The sequence below is a fragment of the Zonotrichia leucophrys genome, chromosome 18 (assembly GCF_028769735.1).
Source record: "Zonotrichia leucophrys gambelii isolate GWCS_2022_RI chromosome 18, RI_Zleu_2.0, whole genome shotgun sequence".
Classification (NCBI taxonomy): Eukaryota; Metazoa; Chordata; class Aves; order Passeriformes; family Passerellidae; genus Zonotrichia; species Zonotrichia leucophrys.
In genome coordinates, this window is record NC_088187.1 from 2,504,473 (window position 1) to 2,522,829 (window position 18,357).

Below are 18,357 nucleotides of genomic sequence, written 5' to 3' on the forward strand. Positions count from 1 at the left end.
GAAGGTTGATTTCTCATCCTAGCTTCTCTTTGCTGTTGGCTTCAGTTACCCCAGTACTAAGACATCCAGCCTATCTGAGGTTAGCTGTGTTTGGAATTTTGGTTCTAAATGAAAATCCTTTTTAAAAGTAGGAAAATTAAACATTCTCCATGTTCTGTGTATCCAGATTGGCCCAGGAAAAACTTACCTTCTTGCTTTCTCTGTGTGAAATGTCTACAGTCTACCCCTACTGGTACCTTAAATTAGGGGTGTGAGAAAAACTAAACTGCTTCTGGGCTGGTCAGTGTGTTCAAGTTTTGTAGAAGCCCTGAATATGTATGATGATGAAGCAGTGCTTTGTGCACCACTGATTATTTTCACAAGCTCTTGTTATATTGTCCATTACAGCTTTTGAATTTCTCTAAACAGGATATATTCACTCTTTCCAACCAATCCTTTGTATTTTTAACACCCTTGGTGTGTTTCCTGCTCGCTAGCACTGAAGGACTCCAGCGTGGTGTTCCTGAGCATGCCGATGATGTGCTGTGAACTTTAGGGAATGGCGTGTTTTGCATTCAGGATCACATTTCAGTTTGCTGCCAGAAGCAGAATGTCACTGAGGGCAGTGCAGAAATCCTGCCCAGCTCAGCCTCCTGCCCTCTGGCCATAGCCACCCACCCGTGCTGGATGCTTTTGAAATCCAGATCCAGAGAGAAATTGAGGCTCTTAGTTGTGTTTGAGCAAGTGAGAGCATGGTGCATAAGTCTTTCAGTAGAGCAACTAATAAATCTTATCTTGGAGGGGACTAAAGGAAGGATCATGGATTTATCTTAGTCCTTTTATTGTTAGTGACTGTTTTCTCCTTAAAATCATCTTGTCTTGCCTTCCCTTCTACAGAAGTCATTCTCAAATTAAAGGCAAGATACTAAGGCTCTAAACTGCTGTGTGCAAACACACAAAAATACTTTTTCCTCCTTCCCACTCCTGTCCCTTTGCTGGGAGCTCTCTGTCAGCTTCACTCCAGTAACTTTGTCTGATCTTCCCTTTGCAGTTGCTAATTGGCCTGGCAGGGATATGAAGAGACTGAAAATAACTTTATTCCCTCATTGTGTGCACATTGAAAGGGTCACAGAACAGAAAAGCAGGGCAGAGTCCAGACTGGTGGCTCATGCTGGGCAGCCTGGCAGCCAGAAAATGGCACTTGGAGGTGCTGCTTGTGGTTCTGCAGGCAGGTCTTTGCTAACCAGCACTCTGAATATTGACTGCCTGCTCCTTGTCCCCCAGAATGCTGAAATACTGATACCTAACTGCAGAGTGGCTTTCTGAGAAAGCTTTTGGATGCCTTTTTTTCCCTTGAGGTTATGCAGCACTGTCAGAGCTGAGCTGTAGGTGACTGCCACAAGGATGGGATCTCCAGGATCCTTCTCTGGAGAAGGTGGTGTTGTATAAACCAGGGTAGTAAATCTCAGCTGGCAAAGGCCAGTGCTGTTATATCTAGGAGGTGTGTGGGTGGCTTGGGTTGATTTGCATATCTAGCTGCTTCCTTATTTATTTGCATTTAAGAGAAGGATATGTCCAAGCCCTGAGCTTCTGTGTGAGATTAAAAAATAGAACCAGGAATTATTAAACAACAGAAAGACTTTCCCAAGACAATCACAGCCTAATCTTGTAGTATCAATGTTGTGTTTATATGTAAGAGAGTTCTCTGGAGCAATGTACACCAGAAAAGACATTTTGTGGAAGGAGAACAAATTTGTGCCATGGGAAGTAGAGGAGGGTGAGCTAGAAGAAGGATGTGAATTCCAGAGCTGCTTCCTACCTCCATTCTGTTACAGTCCCACTTCTGCTGAAAAGAGAAAAGGCCTAGGTCTGTGGTCATTGGCAATGTTTTTAGGAGTTTGGCCTACTTACTGGTGATCAGATCCATGCCCAGCCCAGCAGCACAGCCTTGTGAAAGGTTGGATGGGCTGTTCAGCAAATGGAAGAATCATTATTGCTGGCTCCATTAGAGATTAGCTGGACAAAGCTCCTGCTAGATAAGAGTAACAAGACAAATAGCCATGGGTGACAGCTTGCTCCAACACCTGATGGAATCCAAGCTTTGTCAGCCTTTTTTTGGAGGGTTGCCCAAAAGCCTGTCAGGACTACAGTCATACTCTTACTCTGCACTGCAGGGAACTTAATTCATCTGTGGATGTCAGATTTTGGGGAGAGTTAAGCTAACTTAACTTCTGAGTTATGGGGTGGGTTGATGCAGTATTAGAAAGACTTTCATCTCCCTAGTTCTTCTTCTTTTAAAGACCAATCCTGTAATTTGAATTTTGTGAATTTCATCACTTTCTTTTCCTAAAGGAAGCAATGTGGGAGACTTGATTGCTTCCCCTTCTGTTTCTACAGATGGTGATGTGGTAAATGTAGCCAGGCTCTTCTGTACCAGGAGACATTCTCCCCTGAGGAGCAGTCCCCTTTTGCTGGACATGCTTACAGAACTGCACAGCCATGGACCTCAAGGAGAAGTGTCAGGTAGGTTTGCTGATAACAACTTAAGTGTTGAGTCCTTTTAAATGTCTTTATTGTTTTGGGTCAAGATTGACATGGTGGTATTATTATATAGAGGTGTGATCCATGGTTAGTATGGAAGTTGAGAGTTCTGTCACCTTCACAGCCCTGTGTCAGCAGGGAAATCCTTTGTGGGGTGGCACTGAGGCACCCCAGTGGGACAGCACAGCTGGGTGTCCCCTGTCACACCTGCAGTGTCTCTGTGGAGCTCTGAGCTGGGGCTCCATTCCCATGGACACTCAACTCTGCTTCACTCGAAAGGCTGAATTCACTGCAAGATTTTTTAAATAAACCAGGGCAATGAAATCATCTGAGTCCAGTTTTGCTGATGGTGACTTGGGGTCTCAGCCAGGTCTGGTGAGAACAGTCTTGGCTTTTCTCTCTGGTCCCCTTTCCCCAGCACACCATGAGCTTTTGTCTGTTGGCTGTCTCTGTTTTCTCTGGGCATCCCTTCCTTGCTATTTTGTTTGCAGCAGTGAGAAATGGTTTTGTTCATGAGTGCAAATACCTGCCAGGGACTCACTAGACCAAAAGATACTGCAGCAGTGTCAGTGACTTTGAAAGGGCAGTTTTTCACATCAGCTGTGGCACTTGCCTGCTCCTTTGCTGGGTTTCTGCTCTGAGCTGTGCTGGGCTCACTCCTGCCCCAACCTCTTGGTTCTGCAGTGCTCAGAGGATGTGTTTGACCTATGTTGTTTTATATCAAATTGCTTTATTACCATGGAGTTAACATTCCAATGAGGACAATTATCTCCTTGTTCTCTTGTTAGTGACATCATGGCTAATCTGGTATTGATCATTTTGAGAGAAGATGCAATTAGCACTGTGTGGATGGGTGTGTTCTGTGTAGGATCTGAGGGCACCAAAGAGAGCAGGGCACAGTGGGGACACTTTCACTGCAGGTCACTATATTTGGCTCACCTTTCTCATGTGACATTCTCCACTCTACACTGCAGGAAGATCATATCAAATTGCTGGACATGCAGCAACCTTTAAAAGCCTATTAGGAAAATGTCCTGGCAAGGAGGTTACAGGGGGAATCATGGTGTTCTCAAGTCCTAACCTCCTCTCCTGACTGCTTGAAACTTTTTCTCCCTCCTTTCTGAATGGGTATTAAAACTGAAGGCAAGAGATCACCACAGTCTTTTAAATAGGAATGAAAAAATCCCCCACAGATACATAAAGCTGCATTTTACAACTTATTTTGTTTGGATTCTGAGGAAAGACCATGATTTTATACTTGTTAGCAACCTTAAGCAGGGGGTTTGGAACTAGATGATCCTTAAGGTTCCTTTCAACCCAAACCATTCTGTAATTATTATTTGATGGTAAGAAGTTTGTTCTTTTTTTTTTTTTTTAATACTGTAGATCCTCCTCCACCCCATCTAAGGTGGAATCTCTCTTCCTTCCCAAAGTGAAGAACTTGGACACATACACAATGATAAGGGAACAAATTAATTAACCTGCTTTGTAACCTCAGCAGTTTGATGTACTAGGTTTATTTTAAAATGCTAAAAATAAAGTGAGGCCACGTGAAAGCATCACTCCCAAATCTGGCTGAGAGCAATCCCAGCAGTATTTGTGTGTGTGATGGAGAGTGAGCACTCCTGGAGCAGGAGATGTGCTCAGAGCCTGCTGCAGCACACACAGCTGTCACTCAGATCAGACACTGAGTCCTCTGCTCCAGTTGGCTGGTGAGTTCCCCTGTCAGGAATGGCTGAGGAGCAGAGTTTGTCAGGTGTAATGCAGGCTGCCTTCCAGTTTTTGCCAGAAGCCAGAACCACAGAGAAAGCCAGAGAGTATTCTTAAATTAAATGTGCTGATATTCTTCTTCTTTCTCCTCCTCCTCTGACTTTTTAATTTTCTGTGTGTTTCTGAAGTGAATTTAACCTTGTGAAAGGTGCCAGAATCTCTGCTCCAAGAGCACTCAGCACATACTGAGAGAGCAGCACTGATTGCCACAGGACAGTGGGAGGCTCCTGAGTTTGGGTTGCATTAGCCACAGGCTGGATTTGCAGGCACACAACTAATGAAAGTGATTGCCATCATTCATGGCACAGTTACCCATAACAACTGAGCTGCATTGTCCCTGTGATTGCTGCAGCCTGGACACAGCCCTGTGCTCCTGGCCAGAGCCTGGAGCTGTGTTCAGGGAGCCTGGGCTGTGCTCCCCTTGCTCCAGCACTGTTGCTCCTTGTTCCAGGCTGCCTAACAACAGCTACAGCCCCACCTTTGGACTGAAAAGTAGCCCAAGTCCTTTGCCATTTCTCATCCTGTGTCTCTGTGTTTGTTCCCTGCTGTTCTCTAAAAGCTCAGCTCTTCTTGCAAGGGCTTTTTCACAAACTGATCCTTTTTCCACAGGTGTCTCTCATTTATGCTGCAGATTTTGCATAGGTCAGTCCCTGCCTTTGTACTCAGCCTTCTATTCCAAGTCCCAGTTTTATCTCCAGATCCCAAGTTTTTGTCTTCTGCTCTTTCATTATGCTATTTGATGCACAAATGCATATCCAAATGCACTTTCTGATACCAGTTGGTATCAGAAGGAAGCTAGATAGCACAAATTACTGCCCTACATAAACACTTTATAACAAGGTCTCTTAGCAGTGGGATAAACAAGAAGCAGCAATTTTATCCAATGCCATTTGTGTCCATGAGCAAAGCTGGAGTTTTGAGGTTGGGACCTCTAACTGCATGAAGCACAGGGATTGCTCCTGGTATTGCACAAGCAGGTTGTTTTATTCACTTTCATTTAAGTCTTCAAAAGGTACAAAGCCATGGGAAACAGATCAGCAAGCACTATAATAAAGAAGGGGTCTTACAAGCATATTTATTGTGTGAGGGTTTATCCACTCTTACCCAGTCTTGTTGCTGATATTTTTCTTTTTTCTCTCCTTTTTGCTTTGTGTTGAAAGGAGTAGATGAGTAGTTCCTTAGCAGGCAGGAAACAAAAATTGTGCCATTAGGACATTTTCTTGTTTTTTTCAGTATAAAATTGTTGTCTAGGAAACAAAATGCTCTACAGAAGGATAAAGGATGTTTTGCCTCCTTCTCTTCTGCTTTCTCCTGAAGTTACATTAAATAATTACAAAGTGTCTGCTTCCCTTCAGCTTTGGCTCTGGGAGCTTAGTGAGATCCCGCACCCATGTGGAACTCAGTGCCAGCACACCAGTGATAACCAGACCTTGTGCTGGGTTTATTGTGAATATTGAGGCCATTTAATCTCTGCCCTTCTGGCTTAAAACACAGAATGTGGGCTGTGCCTAATGAGGCATTTGAACCTGGAAGGGAAGGGAAGGGAAGGGAAGGGAAGGGAAGGGAAGGGAAGGGAAGGGAAGGGAAGGGAAGGGAAGGAAAAAGGAAAGGAAAAAGGAAAGGGAAAGGAAAGGAAAAAGGAAAGGAAAAAGGAAAGGAAAGGGAAAGGAAAGGAAAAAGGAAAGGAAAGGAAAGGAAAGGAAAGGAAAGGAAAGGAAAGGAAAGGAAAGGAAAGGAAAGGAAAGGAAAGGAAAGGAAAGGAAAGGAAAGGAAAGGAAAGGAAAGGAAAGGAAAGGAAAGGAAAGGAAAGGAAAGGAAAGGAAAGGGGAAAGGAAAGGAAAGGAAAGGGGAAAGGAAAGGGGAAAGGAAAAGGAAAAGGGGATAAAGGAAAAGAAAGGCTTGTCCAGGCAGGGCAGGTGAGTCCAGACACCTGTATGTGATTTTCACAGCTGCACAGTGTGCTGAGACTGGAAGCCCTGGCAGTGCCTGTCCTGTTTGGTACCAGCCAGTGCAATCCTTGGCAAGCTGCTGGGGTGCTGCTTGGCTGGGCCACTTCTTTACCCCTTTCTGTGTGGAATGAAAGCAATTGTTTTAGTGATTGCTCTGCAGAACTAGGAAGCCCCAGACAGAATTAGGACAGCGCTGAAGTGGGAGCTAAATAAAAACTCACTTATAAAGGTGTATCCCTCCAACAGTGGGAAGGAAACATTCCTGCAAAAGATGGGAATGAGAGAGAGGGCTCATTCCTTCTTCACCTTTCTATCCCCTTGTTGTTTTTCCACCCAGCCCATCCCTGTCTAACTTATCCTTTGCCTCCTGTGTGCCATGCCCAGGTAAACGTGGAGCCCCAGGCATGGCTGTGGTGAATTTATGTGCACCTTTTAGTTCCAATTGTGTGGCTCAGGATGAATATGGGATGCTGAGAGGGGCTTTTGCAGCATTCTTTATCAGCAAGAGAACACTTCAGACAGGACCTGTAACCATCTCAACTTGTTTAAATAGCAAATACTTGTATTTTTGGATTGAGCTTGAATCCAAAGCTGTGGAGTCATCTTGGTCTCAATTTAGTCTTTTTCCATGCCTACTCAGGTGTTCCTTCCTGTAGTATATTTTATAGCACTTTGTCCTACCTAATTTGCCATCTGCTTTTGCCCAGACCCCTGTCTGTCAGCATCATTCCTTCCTGTGCACGCATATGCAGCTCTGCAGGCATCCTCGCTGTGTCGGCTCCATCTGATGAATGAACCATTCTCTCTGACATCTGGTGCTATCCTGGGCAAACTTTCTTCCCTCTCTGCTTTTTTCTCCCCCTGCTTCCATCCCTCCTGCTCCCTGCTCCCCACCCCCATCGGCCGCCTCCTTTGGCTCTGCAGCGTGACTGAGGCAGGCTGAGTTAATCAGCACACTGGTGCTTCACTCTGCTGCTTCTGCCTCCTTCTCTGCGGCGCTGGGCTCTGCACAAGCTTGCTCCCTCTCCCTCTTTGCTCTCTCATTTCTGGAGAGCAGCAGCAGTGCAAGTTGCTGGGGAAGTGGTGCAGGAATTTAGCCCAGATGCTCTTCAAGCAGGCTGATCTCTGGATCCCCCAGCAAGGCAAATGTCGCAAAGTAAGTTCCTCTCCCTTAACATTTAATTTCAAAATGGCTTTCCCTGTCTCCCTCCCCAGTCTGCATCCTGCCTGATGTGATGGGGCATGAAGAGCTTTGAGGTTTTGGGGGAAGGAGGTTATGGCAGGATATGAAACAGAGAGTGATGATTTTAGCTGGGGAATAGCTTGTTTTTGGCAGTGACAGGGTAAAGAAACTGTTTTAAACTGCAGTTTTAACCCCAGGACCAATAGGAAGATCCACACAGGATTTTAGCTGCTGACTCCTGCTCTGCTGCCCCTCTGCTTCATGGCTTAAATTTGTCTGTTGCTTCTATAGGCTTTGATCTGTAAGTGCTGAACCTCCTCATCCCTGTGGGATCTGTCTGGCAGTGTACCTGCCAGGCTGGATCATTGCTTTGGTCCCCAAAGTCTTCAGCTGAAGAATTGGGGATGGGAAGGAAACTGTCAAGGGGATGAAAGATGTGCTGAAGTTCTGTGGATTTCTGAGCATTGCTGGCCTCTGGTGGGGGGGCATTAGCATTCCCTGGAGGGAGCTCTGCATTGGCATAAAACACTGCTGTGTGTTCAAGGCAGGATAAATACAGACTCCTAACTGCTCTCTGAACTTGGAGGAGTAATGCAACTGGCTAAATTACAGTAATTAAAGCTTAATAATTGTGTAGTGTTTCAAAGTGCTGCATAAACCCTGTCTCTTCCTGCCAGCAGCCTGGTGGGACAGGTAACTGTGCTTGGGGATTGGTTGCTCCAGACAGGAATGAAGGAACGGACAGAGAAATGTGCAATTCCAAACTGGGCTGTTTCCTGGGGAGCATCTGCCTCTCTCTCTGCTGCTGGGGAGAAGCAAAGTGCTGGGCTTTGCTTTACCTGTGTAGAAATGTTGATTGTGCCTGTTGGCATCTTTACTCCATGCTTTATGGAGAGGATAAAATGTGGATGCTGTTGCATGGATTGAAATGCTCAGCAAAGTGCATCAGTGATTCAGGCTGCCTTGGCCACATCCCAGAGCTCTGTGCTCCTGCAGCTCTGTCTGTTTGCAGGCCCTGTTAGTGAACCTCAAAGCATCCACCCTGGAGCCCCTGCAGGCACCAGTTACCCAGCTGGGGGGTTCCTTTGTCCAGGGGCAGCAGGAGGCCTGGGCTGCCTTTCATCCTGGCCTGCATGGGGTGGGGAGGGGACACTTGCTGCCTGCTGCTCCCTCCACTAACTTGGGCACTGCTGTGCTGAAGACTCTGCTTGTTGCACTTGATTTGAGACCACCAGCAGCTGAGCTGAGGCTGCCAAGCTCACCAGGTGCATTCAGAGCAAGTTTAATAGCTGTGTTCCTCATGCCTTCTGGTGCTTTTCCCAGCATGTCCAGGTTTAAAGGCAGTGGTTCCCACAGAGCATGGGCTGCTTGGTGGAGCTGCCTGGATTGTGCAGATATCCACATGCATTTCTTTTTCCTGGCTTTCAGTAGCGTTCAGGTTGGCTGGTGAATGTTATAATTTCACAATTACAACAGTTGGTGGGGAGTGAGTAGCCCCATCAGAGAATGAGAAACTGAGGCACAGAGGAGTACCTGATTTTCCCACTGTCTTGCAGAAACCAGTGGCAGAAGAAATTAGAGAATCCAGCTATCCTGACAGTCCAGAGTCTTAATCAAAAATTCATCCCATGGAATAGGAATGTGTCAGGGGGATGATTGATGTAGCCTGGGTCATTAGAGAAACATTCTTGCCTGGACTCAGGGAGTCTGCTCTCTTAGAAAAAGTAGCCAGGAGAGCACCAAGAAAGACAGAAAGCAAGGCTGGGACCAAGGATGGGGTAATAAAAGGAAGTTTCTGCCCAGACTGACTGATGGGGTGGCCCTGCTGGCTCCCTGTGTGTCACTCTGTAGCAGGGATGAGCCATTTCAGACAGTCTGAGCTGCAGGTGCACAGGAGCTGCAGCATCCTGATGGGTGATTTGCTTTAGAACAAGAATAAATCCCTCTCTAACACTAGGCTGCTGTATGAAATGCTACCCCAAAAAATTGTGTGTTGTCATGTGTTTGATGTCTGTCATCCTCTCTGATCAGACCCAAACCCCCACTTTGTGCCATATTGTGACTTACCCTAAACAAGAATCTGCCTTGCAGTAATAAATGCAAATATATTTGGTGGAGTTACTCCTTATTGTGTGTTTCTGAACCTGTGAATAATGCTTACAATTTCAGGAGGTGTAATCCCTGAAGTAGATTAATCACTTGCAAAGTGTCATTGTTAAATTAAAAACTGCCTTCTTTTTCTGCTAAGGAATGCAAAATAGCTCCCAGGAAAAGGAAGAACATTCTGCTGCCCAGTTTCCCACCTCCAACTGTTCAGCTCTGAAAAGCAATTGAGTAGAGGTGTTATAAAAGGAGTGCAGCCTGGAAAGAGGGAAGCAGTCTGACAACTGCCTTGCAGGGGTTTGCACCACTCTGAATCAGAGGGCTGGATCTGCAGTCTATGAGAATTGAAACTTGTAGCAAATATTTTGTATTCTGTTCACTTATTTGCCTAAACAGTCTTTGTAAAAGCAGTTACACTCAAGTGTACAGCAGTCTTGGTGAGAATCCCTTATTCTGCAAGGGACTGAATCCACAGAGGATGGATGATTCAACCCAATTTGCTCTGGAAAGTGAGGAATATATTTGTGTTCCTGTATTATTTAAAAAAATATTTGGCACACATTATATCAACATTTACTGGTACAACAAATAAATATGGTACTATGGATGTGTAATGGCTGTGAGAAAATATAAGAGGACTTAAATATATTAATATTTTGTGTCCATTTCTCTGTACACATTCTGGGATCTCCTTTTTTCCTCTGGAAGGAAGCTGCAAGACCTCTGTCTTTCATCAGGTAGCAGAGAGTGTGAGATGGCTGATAAACTTTTAAGGTAATTTTAAACGATTCTATGTGTAAAAGAACAAGGTTGGAATTTTAGGAAGAGAGCTCAGTGGTGAATTTGTGTGAGGATGAAGGTGGGCTGCAGGAAGCAGACATGGGTAGGTGGTGTTGCTCGGGAACAACTTCAGTTGTGGGAGGAAAAATCAGAAAATAACCACACTTTTCCTACCTATCAGCCTGAAAATGCTCCTGCAACCCCTGAGGAAGGCAAAGAGAACCTATTTGCCATGAGCCAGGCAAGGCTATGGATTTAAAAAGCTCCTGGTATTTGACAACTTATTTACCCCTGTCAAACTGTGGGGGGTAAACCATAAGGATAAGGCAAAGAGAAGTCTGAAGGTGCTGTGACTCCTCATCTCCTGCCTCTGAGCTGCTTCTTGTTTCCTTCCTGAAGAGCCAAACCTGCTCCTAACCCTGGGCATTTGCAAGATCTGTCTCAGGTTCCCTTTTCCTAATGTTTTCAGCTAAGCACTAATTCAACATGTAGAATATTTACTATGAGTGGAGAAATTCACACATCTTTTCATGTTCCCATCCAGTCCACACCTCAGCACATTCATTGCCTCTAGAGAATAAAATCACATGCACAAAGGAAATGTTTTTCCCCTAGATCCCAACTCCTGGGAGCCCTGATACCATCCCAAAGCAGAAGGACGCAATCCTCCCCTTGTACCTGGCTCTCACACCGAGGCATGGCCAGGGCAGGGGCAGCTCCAGGGCAGCCCTGAGTGCACTTGGAGGCTCCTGTGCTCTCCAGGGCTAAGGAGGAAGCAACTGCTCATTTTGTCCTTAGGACTTTTTGCCTTTAGGCACAGGCAAAAGGAAAGTACAGCCTTTTAAAATGCCTCCTGATGCCCATCAGGGGTTTGCTTTCACTGTAACCTGGAATTTACTGCTGCTCTTTCTTTGTTGTTCTTCAGAGGAAGCCCTATGCTAAGGCAGCTGGGTAGGAAGGTGTCTTGCTGTTTCTGTTTGGACCGGAAAATTAGCAGCTTTCTCTTTGAGTGTAACTTTCCAAAGCAAAGATGTGAATGTTGAGGTTTTTTATTAATGAACTGACACCTCCTGTGAACAGCTTCTTCACCCTGGGGTGCTCACTTCCTGGTTTGTGGCAGGAAGAGCACTTGCAGCTGATGAAAGGCTGGAAAGATCCCTCTGGGACAGCTTCAGAGGCCTGGTTTGCCAAAGGTTTACTTAAGGGCATTTGAAAAATGCCTCATTAGCAGTTGATGGCTTAGCAGGGCAGCTTTTGTTGTGGAAACCTGGAGCTGCCCCTTGCCAGGAGCTCACGGGGGGCTCTTCTTGCCTGTCCCTTTCATTTGGCTCCCAGGCTCTCTCCCTTGGTGCTCACCCACAGCAGGTTCCCCCAGTGCCCCCATGACAGGGTGTGTTTGCCAGGCTGGCTCTGCCTCCTTTGCAGAACACTCCATGTTCTGAGTGTCAGGATGGGTGTTTAACAATTCCTGCCCTTCCTCTTCCCCAGCCCTGCCACACTGCACTTGTCCTTTGTCACCTACTACAGCCACTGTTCCTTTGTGGCTGCCCTTATCTTGACTGACACTGTGCCAAACCAGTAACTCCTGTGTGAAGTCTGGAGCAGGTGTGCAGGTGTTTCAGGAGCCTTTTTTGATTGCCTCTGGATTTGCTGCCTTTCTGTGCTCACTGCCTGCTGTGCAGTGGCAGTTTCTCTTTCCAGGCACTGTGTGACTGTAGTAATGCTGGCATTAAGTGCAGCTTTCCTCTCTTTTCTTCTGTAGCTCTTGATGAGTGCATTGGAACCAGCTCAGTGTCTAAGCAGACTTGGCTTTCCAGTTCAAATCCCTATTATTTTTGCTGCCTTTCATTCAGTGTGCTTTATTTATCTATCTGCTTTCTCCATGCTGGAGAGGATTTTTACATCTGTGGGTGCCTTGCCCTGCCCTGGACAGGCAGCAGTCAGACAAGAGAGAGAAGCCTGATTGAGCCTTGCTTGGTGTTGCTCTCAGACACTCCTGTTTGCAGCACTCTGTGGTGCAGCAGCATGGCTGGTGCCAGCTCCACTGCCATCTTCTCCTCTGGGAGTCTTTGAGACACTCCTGTGTTTGGTTCTGTGCTGATGTTACCTGGGCTGCTTCCAAGAACAACACAAGAACTGCTTCCTCTATTCCTAAAACTGACACAGAGAATGAAAACTGCAGCAGGATTATTTTTAGTTCTGTGAAAGTGCAGCTGAAGCAGCATTGCTGGACTCTGCCTGGACAGAATTTGCTGTTTCAGGTTGTCTCTGATAGGTGGGGAGAGTGTGTGTGTGTGGTAGATGGTATTTGAAAGAGAATTTATGTTCTGTTCCTCAATAGTGTCACAGTTTTGGACTGGACTATCAATGCAAATGAGTCTGAAGTCCAAGATTAGTTTCCAGTAAATGTTCATCACGAAACCATGCAGTTAAGGAACAGGAAGGACAGATCAGAGCCAAGCTGCCCTTGCAGAGCTGGGTGTGTGCAGGCAGCCCCTGAGGAGCAGAGCTGCTGCAGTCTGAGGCCATGGTGGGTTTGGCAGGGCTGGGAAGGGCTCTGGGAGCAGGAAGAGCTGCAGCTCCTGCCTGAGCTCTGGGCTGTGTCACACTGCTGGGGACAGGAGGGACAAACTTCTGCCTGCTGGTGTTCACTGGTTCTGTACTCTGGGCACAGTAGGACACACGTGAACGTTCCTATATGCAGGATATCCTAATCCTATGTGCTGTACATGCTCAATGTGTTTGTATTAAAACATGAAATGCCCAGGAGAACTTTTATTTAGCAGTTTTTATTTAGCAGTTTCCCGCTGTAGCCCTCTCATGGACACCTGCCTGTTGTTGCCTGTTGATTTGCTGTCAGTGATGTGGTGCCCACAGCACCTCACTGCAGTCTGTGATTTGAAAGAAAGGAGAGGGCTCATGCTTCTGGCCCAGAAATGCAAGTGTTTACCTGACTTTGTTGTACCAGCATCTTATGGCAGCGTTTTCCACATGGCACACTGCTGGGATGTGTCCTTTGGGACTGCTGCTCTTTGATGAGCACTGAGGGAGCAGAGCTGTGAACTCTGTGCTTCCTGCATGTCCAAATGTGTCCCTTGCAGTTCAGCCCTTAAAACTCCAGTGTTTGCTCTTGTAAGAGGCAGGGTCATGGCTGATCCTGAACTGATCTATGGCCTAGCATTTAGATCTGGGAGCTTATGCATCAAAGTGGCCACAGAGGCAGGACTCACAAACAAAAATCTGCAGCAAGCAGTTGTGGAAATTGCACCACTCTTGTTTTGAATTGTGGATACTCTACTGCTTAGTTTTTACTATTGTTAGCAAAATTCATCCTGTATCATTAAAATTCTGCCATAACTGTGTTTTGTTTTCTCTACAAGCTGATACCAGTTCAAGCCTGCATAACCTCTGTTTGTATTGTCCTCACCCTCTACTGATTAGATCTTGTTTCACAGAAATGACTTGGTATTGTGCTGTGATAAAGTATTTATCAGCACAGTCAGGACCGGTTTGTTTACTTGATACTATCTAAGTGCTCTAATTCCAGCCAGCAGTCTAAAGTTCACAGGAGGGAAGATGATTTCAGGAAAATGGAGAATCAGGCTGGTGATGATGAGTGCAGGGCATTCACAGTCACATGCTCTGTCAGCCACCAGGAAAAAGCCCAAAAGGAAAATAGGGAAGCACTAACCAGTTTATTTTTCTGGCACCTCAGGATGAGATGACCTCAAGTTTGGGCCTGACCACAAAGAAAGCCCTCACGATCCTGAGAGACCAATTGTCAGCACTGCTGGAGGGGCACCAGAAGGAACGGAAAAAAGGGACTTCATGGAAGGTGAGGCACCAAACAGCACAAGTTGGGCACTTGGTCTCTCCTTCTCAAAGTAAAGATGAGGGCTAAACAGAACTTGGCTGCATTGTCCCCCAGAGTGTCCAGGTGAGGAACTGCTGAAGTCCTTGGGAACAAAGCAAGGAGTCTAAGGGTGAGTTTCTGTGAGCACTTCTCTCCTGGATGCCAAAGCTCTGTAGGAAGATGCCTCTTGCTCTGTGAAGGATCTCAGGACTTCAGGAGCCACTAAGGGCAGTGAGCTTAGAGGGTCCATCTCAGGTGGAGATAAAAGAGCTGTGAAGCTCAACAGTCTCCCCTTGTCCTCTGTGTTTGCCTGGGATGTGTGTTGAATACAAAGTGCCAGTGTTTATGCACAGTGCTTGAACGTGTGCCTTGGTTGGTCAGTGACAATAGGACAGCCTGGCACAGAAGCCTTTTCATTCTTCCCGTCGAGAAAAGCAGCAAGTGTTCACCCAGACTCACCAGCTGAGTATCCCTTGGTGCTGAAGGATTCACACAATGGATCTGGGATGCTCTGTGTCATGTCCAGGGGTTTTGCAAAGTCCTGTTCTCCCTGGAGCACCAGCTGCTGTCTTCACCCTTTCTCACTCTGCTTTTCCAAAGGTCTGGCTCTGTATTCCACCAGTGCTGAGTGTGTGCTGCTCTCCCTTTGCAGGAGGTGTGGAGGAGCAGTTTCCTGTACCATGGTAACCGCTGCTCCTGCTTCCACTGGCCTGGTGCCTCTCTGATGCTGCTGGCAGGGCTGCTGCTGCTGTGCTGCTATGGGAGCCAGCCACAGGGGAGGTGAGCAAAGCTTCCTGTGCTGCTGAACTGAAGCAAGGTGGTGGTTTTGTATCATCTGTGATTGACAGAAGTGTTGTCCCTCATTCTGTCCAGATATTTAGGTATCAGTGTAGTCACACTGGTAATTTCCTATCAATCCCTTTCACAAAACTTCAGCCAACTTAATTCTACCTGTAATAGACCCAGAGAGTGTCCTCCTGAGAGATTAAGGGGTTTGTTTTTATACAGCATTCCTAGATCTTTAAGACTTCTAAGGCATTATCATAGGAAGCATTTTGAAACTGGAGAAATTAGTGGCTCATGGGAGAAGTTAGTGTGCTATACATGCATTGGCCATATTTGTAAAGTATTTTTTAATTGAGATGGGTCCTTTCAGACCTCTCTGGTGTCTTTATCCTAAAGAAGTGTGATCATGCGTTTCTTTTTGAGCCACGAATCTGTGAGATGTGGAAATAAACAGCCAGGCAGTTGAGTGTTTATCTCTGTGGGTGTCTGGCAGTGTATTCTGCTTGTTTACTCAAACCTCATGTGCATTCTGCTTGCTCCTGTTTTGCTGTGTGAAGCCAAGGTGCTGAGATAGTCAATGCACTGGCACTGTTCCTCCTGCTCCTCTTGGATCTCCTCATGATCGGGCGTCAGGAGAGGCTGAAGTGCAGAGAGGTGGAGAGGAGGCTTCAGACCATCGTTGAGAAGATAAACGGTGAGCTCTCCTTCATCTGTCCCATTTGCACTGGTGTTTTCCTCCCATTGAATCTTTCCCCAAACCTGATCACATGCACTCCTAACAGAGCTTGCTAACCTTCCCCCGTGTTGCACAGAAGCAGGCTGTGGGAAGTGTGTTCTCCCCATGCCTGTCCTGTACAATGGTTATTTTGAGCTGTCATGTGGCCATGTGCTTCCAAGCTGTGTGTTAGCAGGTGGGCGTCTGTTATGGCTGTGCTTTGGAGTAATTCAAATCCTCACATCCTTACCAAAATATCTGCCTTGCAGCAGATGAGGAGGGGAGAGCACGTGGGGTTGTACCACAACAGGGAGCAGAAGGAAATAAATTGCTGTGCATGAGCATCACCTCAACAGGAGCTTTGGGACCTGAGGGGGCAGTTCCTTTCAGTGGGGCAGATTTAAATACAGCCTTCAGCTTTTCTGTTGTACAGGTTTTTAAAAACTGTGTAGTTGTTAATACTGAGTGGAGAGAGAGGGGAAAATCCATCAAGGAGGAAGAGAGAGATGATAAAAGACCACTGGAATGGGCTGAGCTTAGCACTGGGGGACTTAAAACCACTACAGGATGTAAATCCAGAATTGCTGCCACTTCATTCTTTCTCACTTTGTGCTTTCAGATACACTTGGCAAAGAGGTGAAATGGCCAGACTCCATGTACCCTGACCTTCACATGCCTTATGCCCCATCCTGGTCCCTTCACTGGGCCTACAGGGATGGGCATCTTGTCAACCTGCCCGTGAGCCTCTTGGTGGAAGGAGATGTTGTGGCTTTGAGGCCAGGCCAGGAATCATTTGCTTCTCTGAGAGGGATTAAGGTAACTTGCTTGTCTGATTTCCCTGGCCTGTAATAATTGATTTCCCAGGTTTTTCGTGCTGATACTCTAATTCCCAGAGTACAAATTATGGAGTGTTTGGTTTCTTCTGACCTTGAAAATAGCTTGAAATTCCAGTTCAGTCAAGGACAATGCTTAGTTTGCCAGGCTGCATCTTCTCCATGAACTCCCAAGCTCACTGGACAGGAGACACTGATGTTACACAAAAGCACCAGATTTCCTCCTCTCTCAGGTCAAGGGGAAAATGTAATGTGCTGCTAAATATAATGAGTGAATCTATCCAGTAGGATAATATGACATACAAACCTCATCCTTTATCCTGCTTTTTATGTGCAGAAATAAAAGTTTGTCTGCTTTGACCTTCTCCTTACTACTGATTTGAGAAGGTAATATAAAATACCTGGTGTAGAAGTAAATTAACTACTCACTTACAAGATCTATACAAAGATTTTACTGCTTGAAGAACGTTGGAAAAAGTTTAAAGCTTGAAATTTACCTTTGGTGGTTTTAATTGTAACTTTCACTCCAAATACCAATTCTCATGAAATAACCAGGTGTGCTTGAACACAAGCCTTTGGGCTCTCTGACCTTTTTCTAGGATGATGAGCACATAGTTCTGGAGCCTGGAGATCTATTTCCACCCTTCTCACCCCCGCCCTCCCCGAGGGGAGAAGTGAAGAAGGGACCTCAGAATCCTCAGCTCTATCGTCTCTTCCGTGTGTTGAAGACCCCAATAATTGATAATGTCAGGTGGGTTAAATGTGGGGCACAGTGCTTACCCAGCTGTCTGTGTCCTTGGTGCTGCCTTCCTGCTAAGCAGGTGAGGAGACCTGAGAAGTTCTCTTGGCAATACTGCAAATTTACCCTGGCAAGTGCCTCACTCTTATTGTAGATGTTGGCTTCTCTTTTGACAGCCCTCCCTCATAGCATAGGCCGAGCACAGTGTTCTAATCAGGTCTGCTGGGAGGTTTATGTCCAAGGAAAGTGAAGGGTTAGGGTCTTGGTTGCTGAAATTTCCAGCTGTTTTCTGTTTTTTAGGTGGTGCCTGGAAATGGCTCTGTCACGGCCTGTGACAGCCCTGGATAATGAGAGGTTCACTGTACAGTCAGTGATGCTGAAATATGCTGTCCCTATCGTGCTGGTAGGTCTCATTCCAAGCCTTTGTCCTTGAGAATAACCATGTTTTGTCAATAAATCTGAAGAATTGCAGCCATCAACAGGAAGCTGTGGCCAGGCTCACTCATGCAGCTGACTGTGTGTACCTTGAGCAGTTCAGAGATGCTGAGCCACATAACCATGAGAAGGGAGGAAGGAACTGCAGCAGCAGATCAAAAATATATTTTTCATACTTTCCCCACGGTTGAGAATGTTCCAAGGCACTGAAAACACCTTCCCTGCAAGTGGCAGTATTTAGGTGACAGTGCCATCTCTGACTTGCAGGCTGGATTCCTGATCACCAATGCCGTGCGCTTCATTTTCCACGCTCCTGGAATTGCCTCCTGGCAGTACACTCTTCTTCAGCTGCAGGTAAAGGAGAGCTCTGAGCTTCACTACACCTCCTCTCCAGAGCACTGCTGAGATGGATTCCCTCTGTCAGGACTTAATTCATCCTGTGACAGCATCCTGTGCTTCCTGGATCTGAAAGCATGCTGGGTCCAGGAGCATTCAATGGAGGAGGACATCAGAACTTCCCTTACAGAATTACCTTTAAATGTTTTGCTCTCTCATTTGCCATGTATGTGTTTATCTATATCTATGATATATATATATATATGGTATCCTTTGCATTTAAACTCATTAGTGTTTACACCAAATTCAGCAGGAATAACAAGTTGGTGTGATTGATTCATGGCCTCCTTCATTA

General features: G+C 46.1%; 1 protein-coding gene across 3 annotated transcripts in view; it reads left to right on the forward strand.

The window, feature by feature from the left end:
- TMEM94 (transmembrane protein 94) overlaps positions 1-18,357 on the forward strand; it is a 52,908-nt gene that overhangs the window by 6,105 nt on the left and 28,446 nt on the right. For 2 of the 3 annotated variants that reach the window (XM_064728584.1, XM_064728586.1), the window contains exons 1-8: positions 7,161-7,395; positions 14,021-14,140; positions 14,811-14,938; positions 15,502-15,638; positions 16,279-16,475; positions 17,092-17,243; positions 17,532-17,634; positions 17,934-18,020. In XM_064728584.1, coding sequence (XP_064584654.1) covers positions 7,342-7,395; positions 14,021-14,140; positions 14,811-14,938; positions 15,502-15,638; positions 16,279-16,475; positions 17,092-17,243; positions 17,532-17,634; positions 17,934-18,020 — 978 coding nt within the window. In that variant the 5' untranslated portion in view covers positions 7,161-7,341. Of the gene's footprint in view, positions 1-2,376; positions 2,503-7,160; positions 7,396-14,020; positions 14,141-14,810; positions 14,939-15,501; positions 15,639-16,278; positions 16,476-17,091; positions 17,244-17,531; positions 17,635-17,933; positions 18,021-18,357 lie in introns of those variants that run through there. The other variant, XM_064728585.1, reaches the window with a different exon arrangement.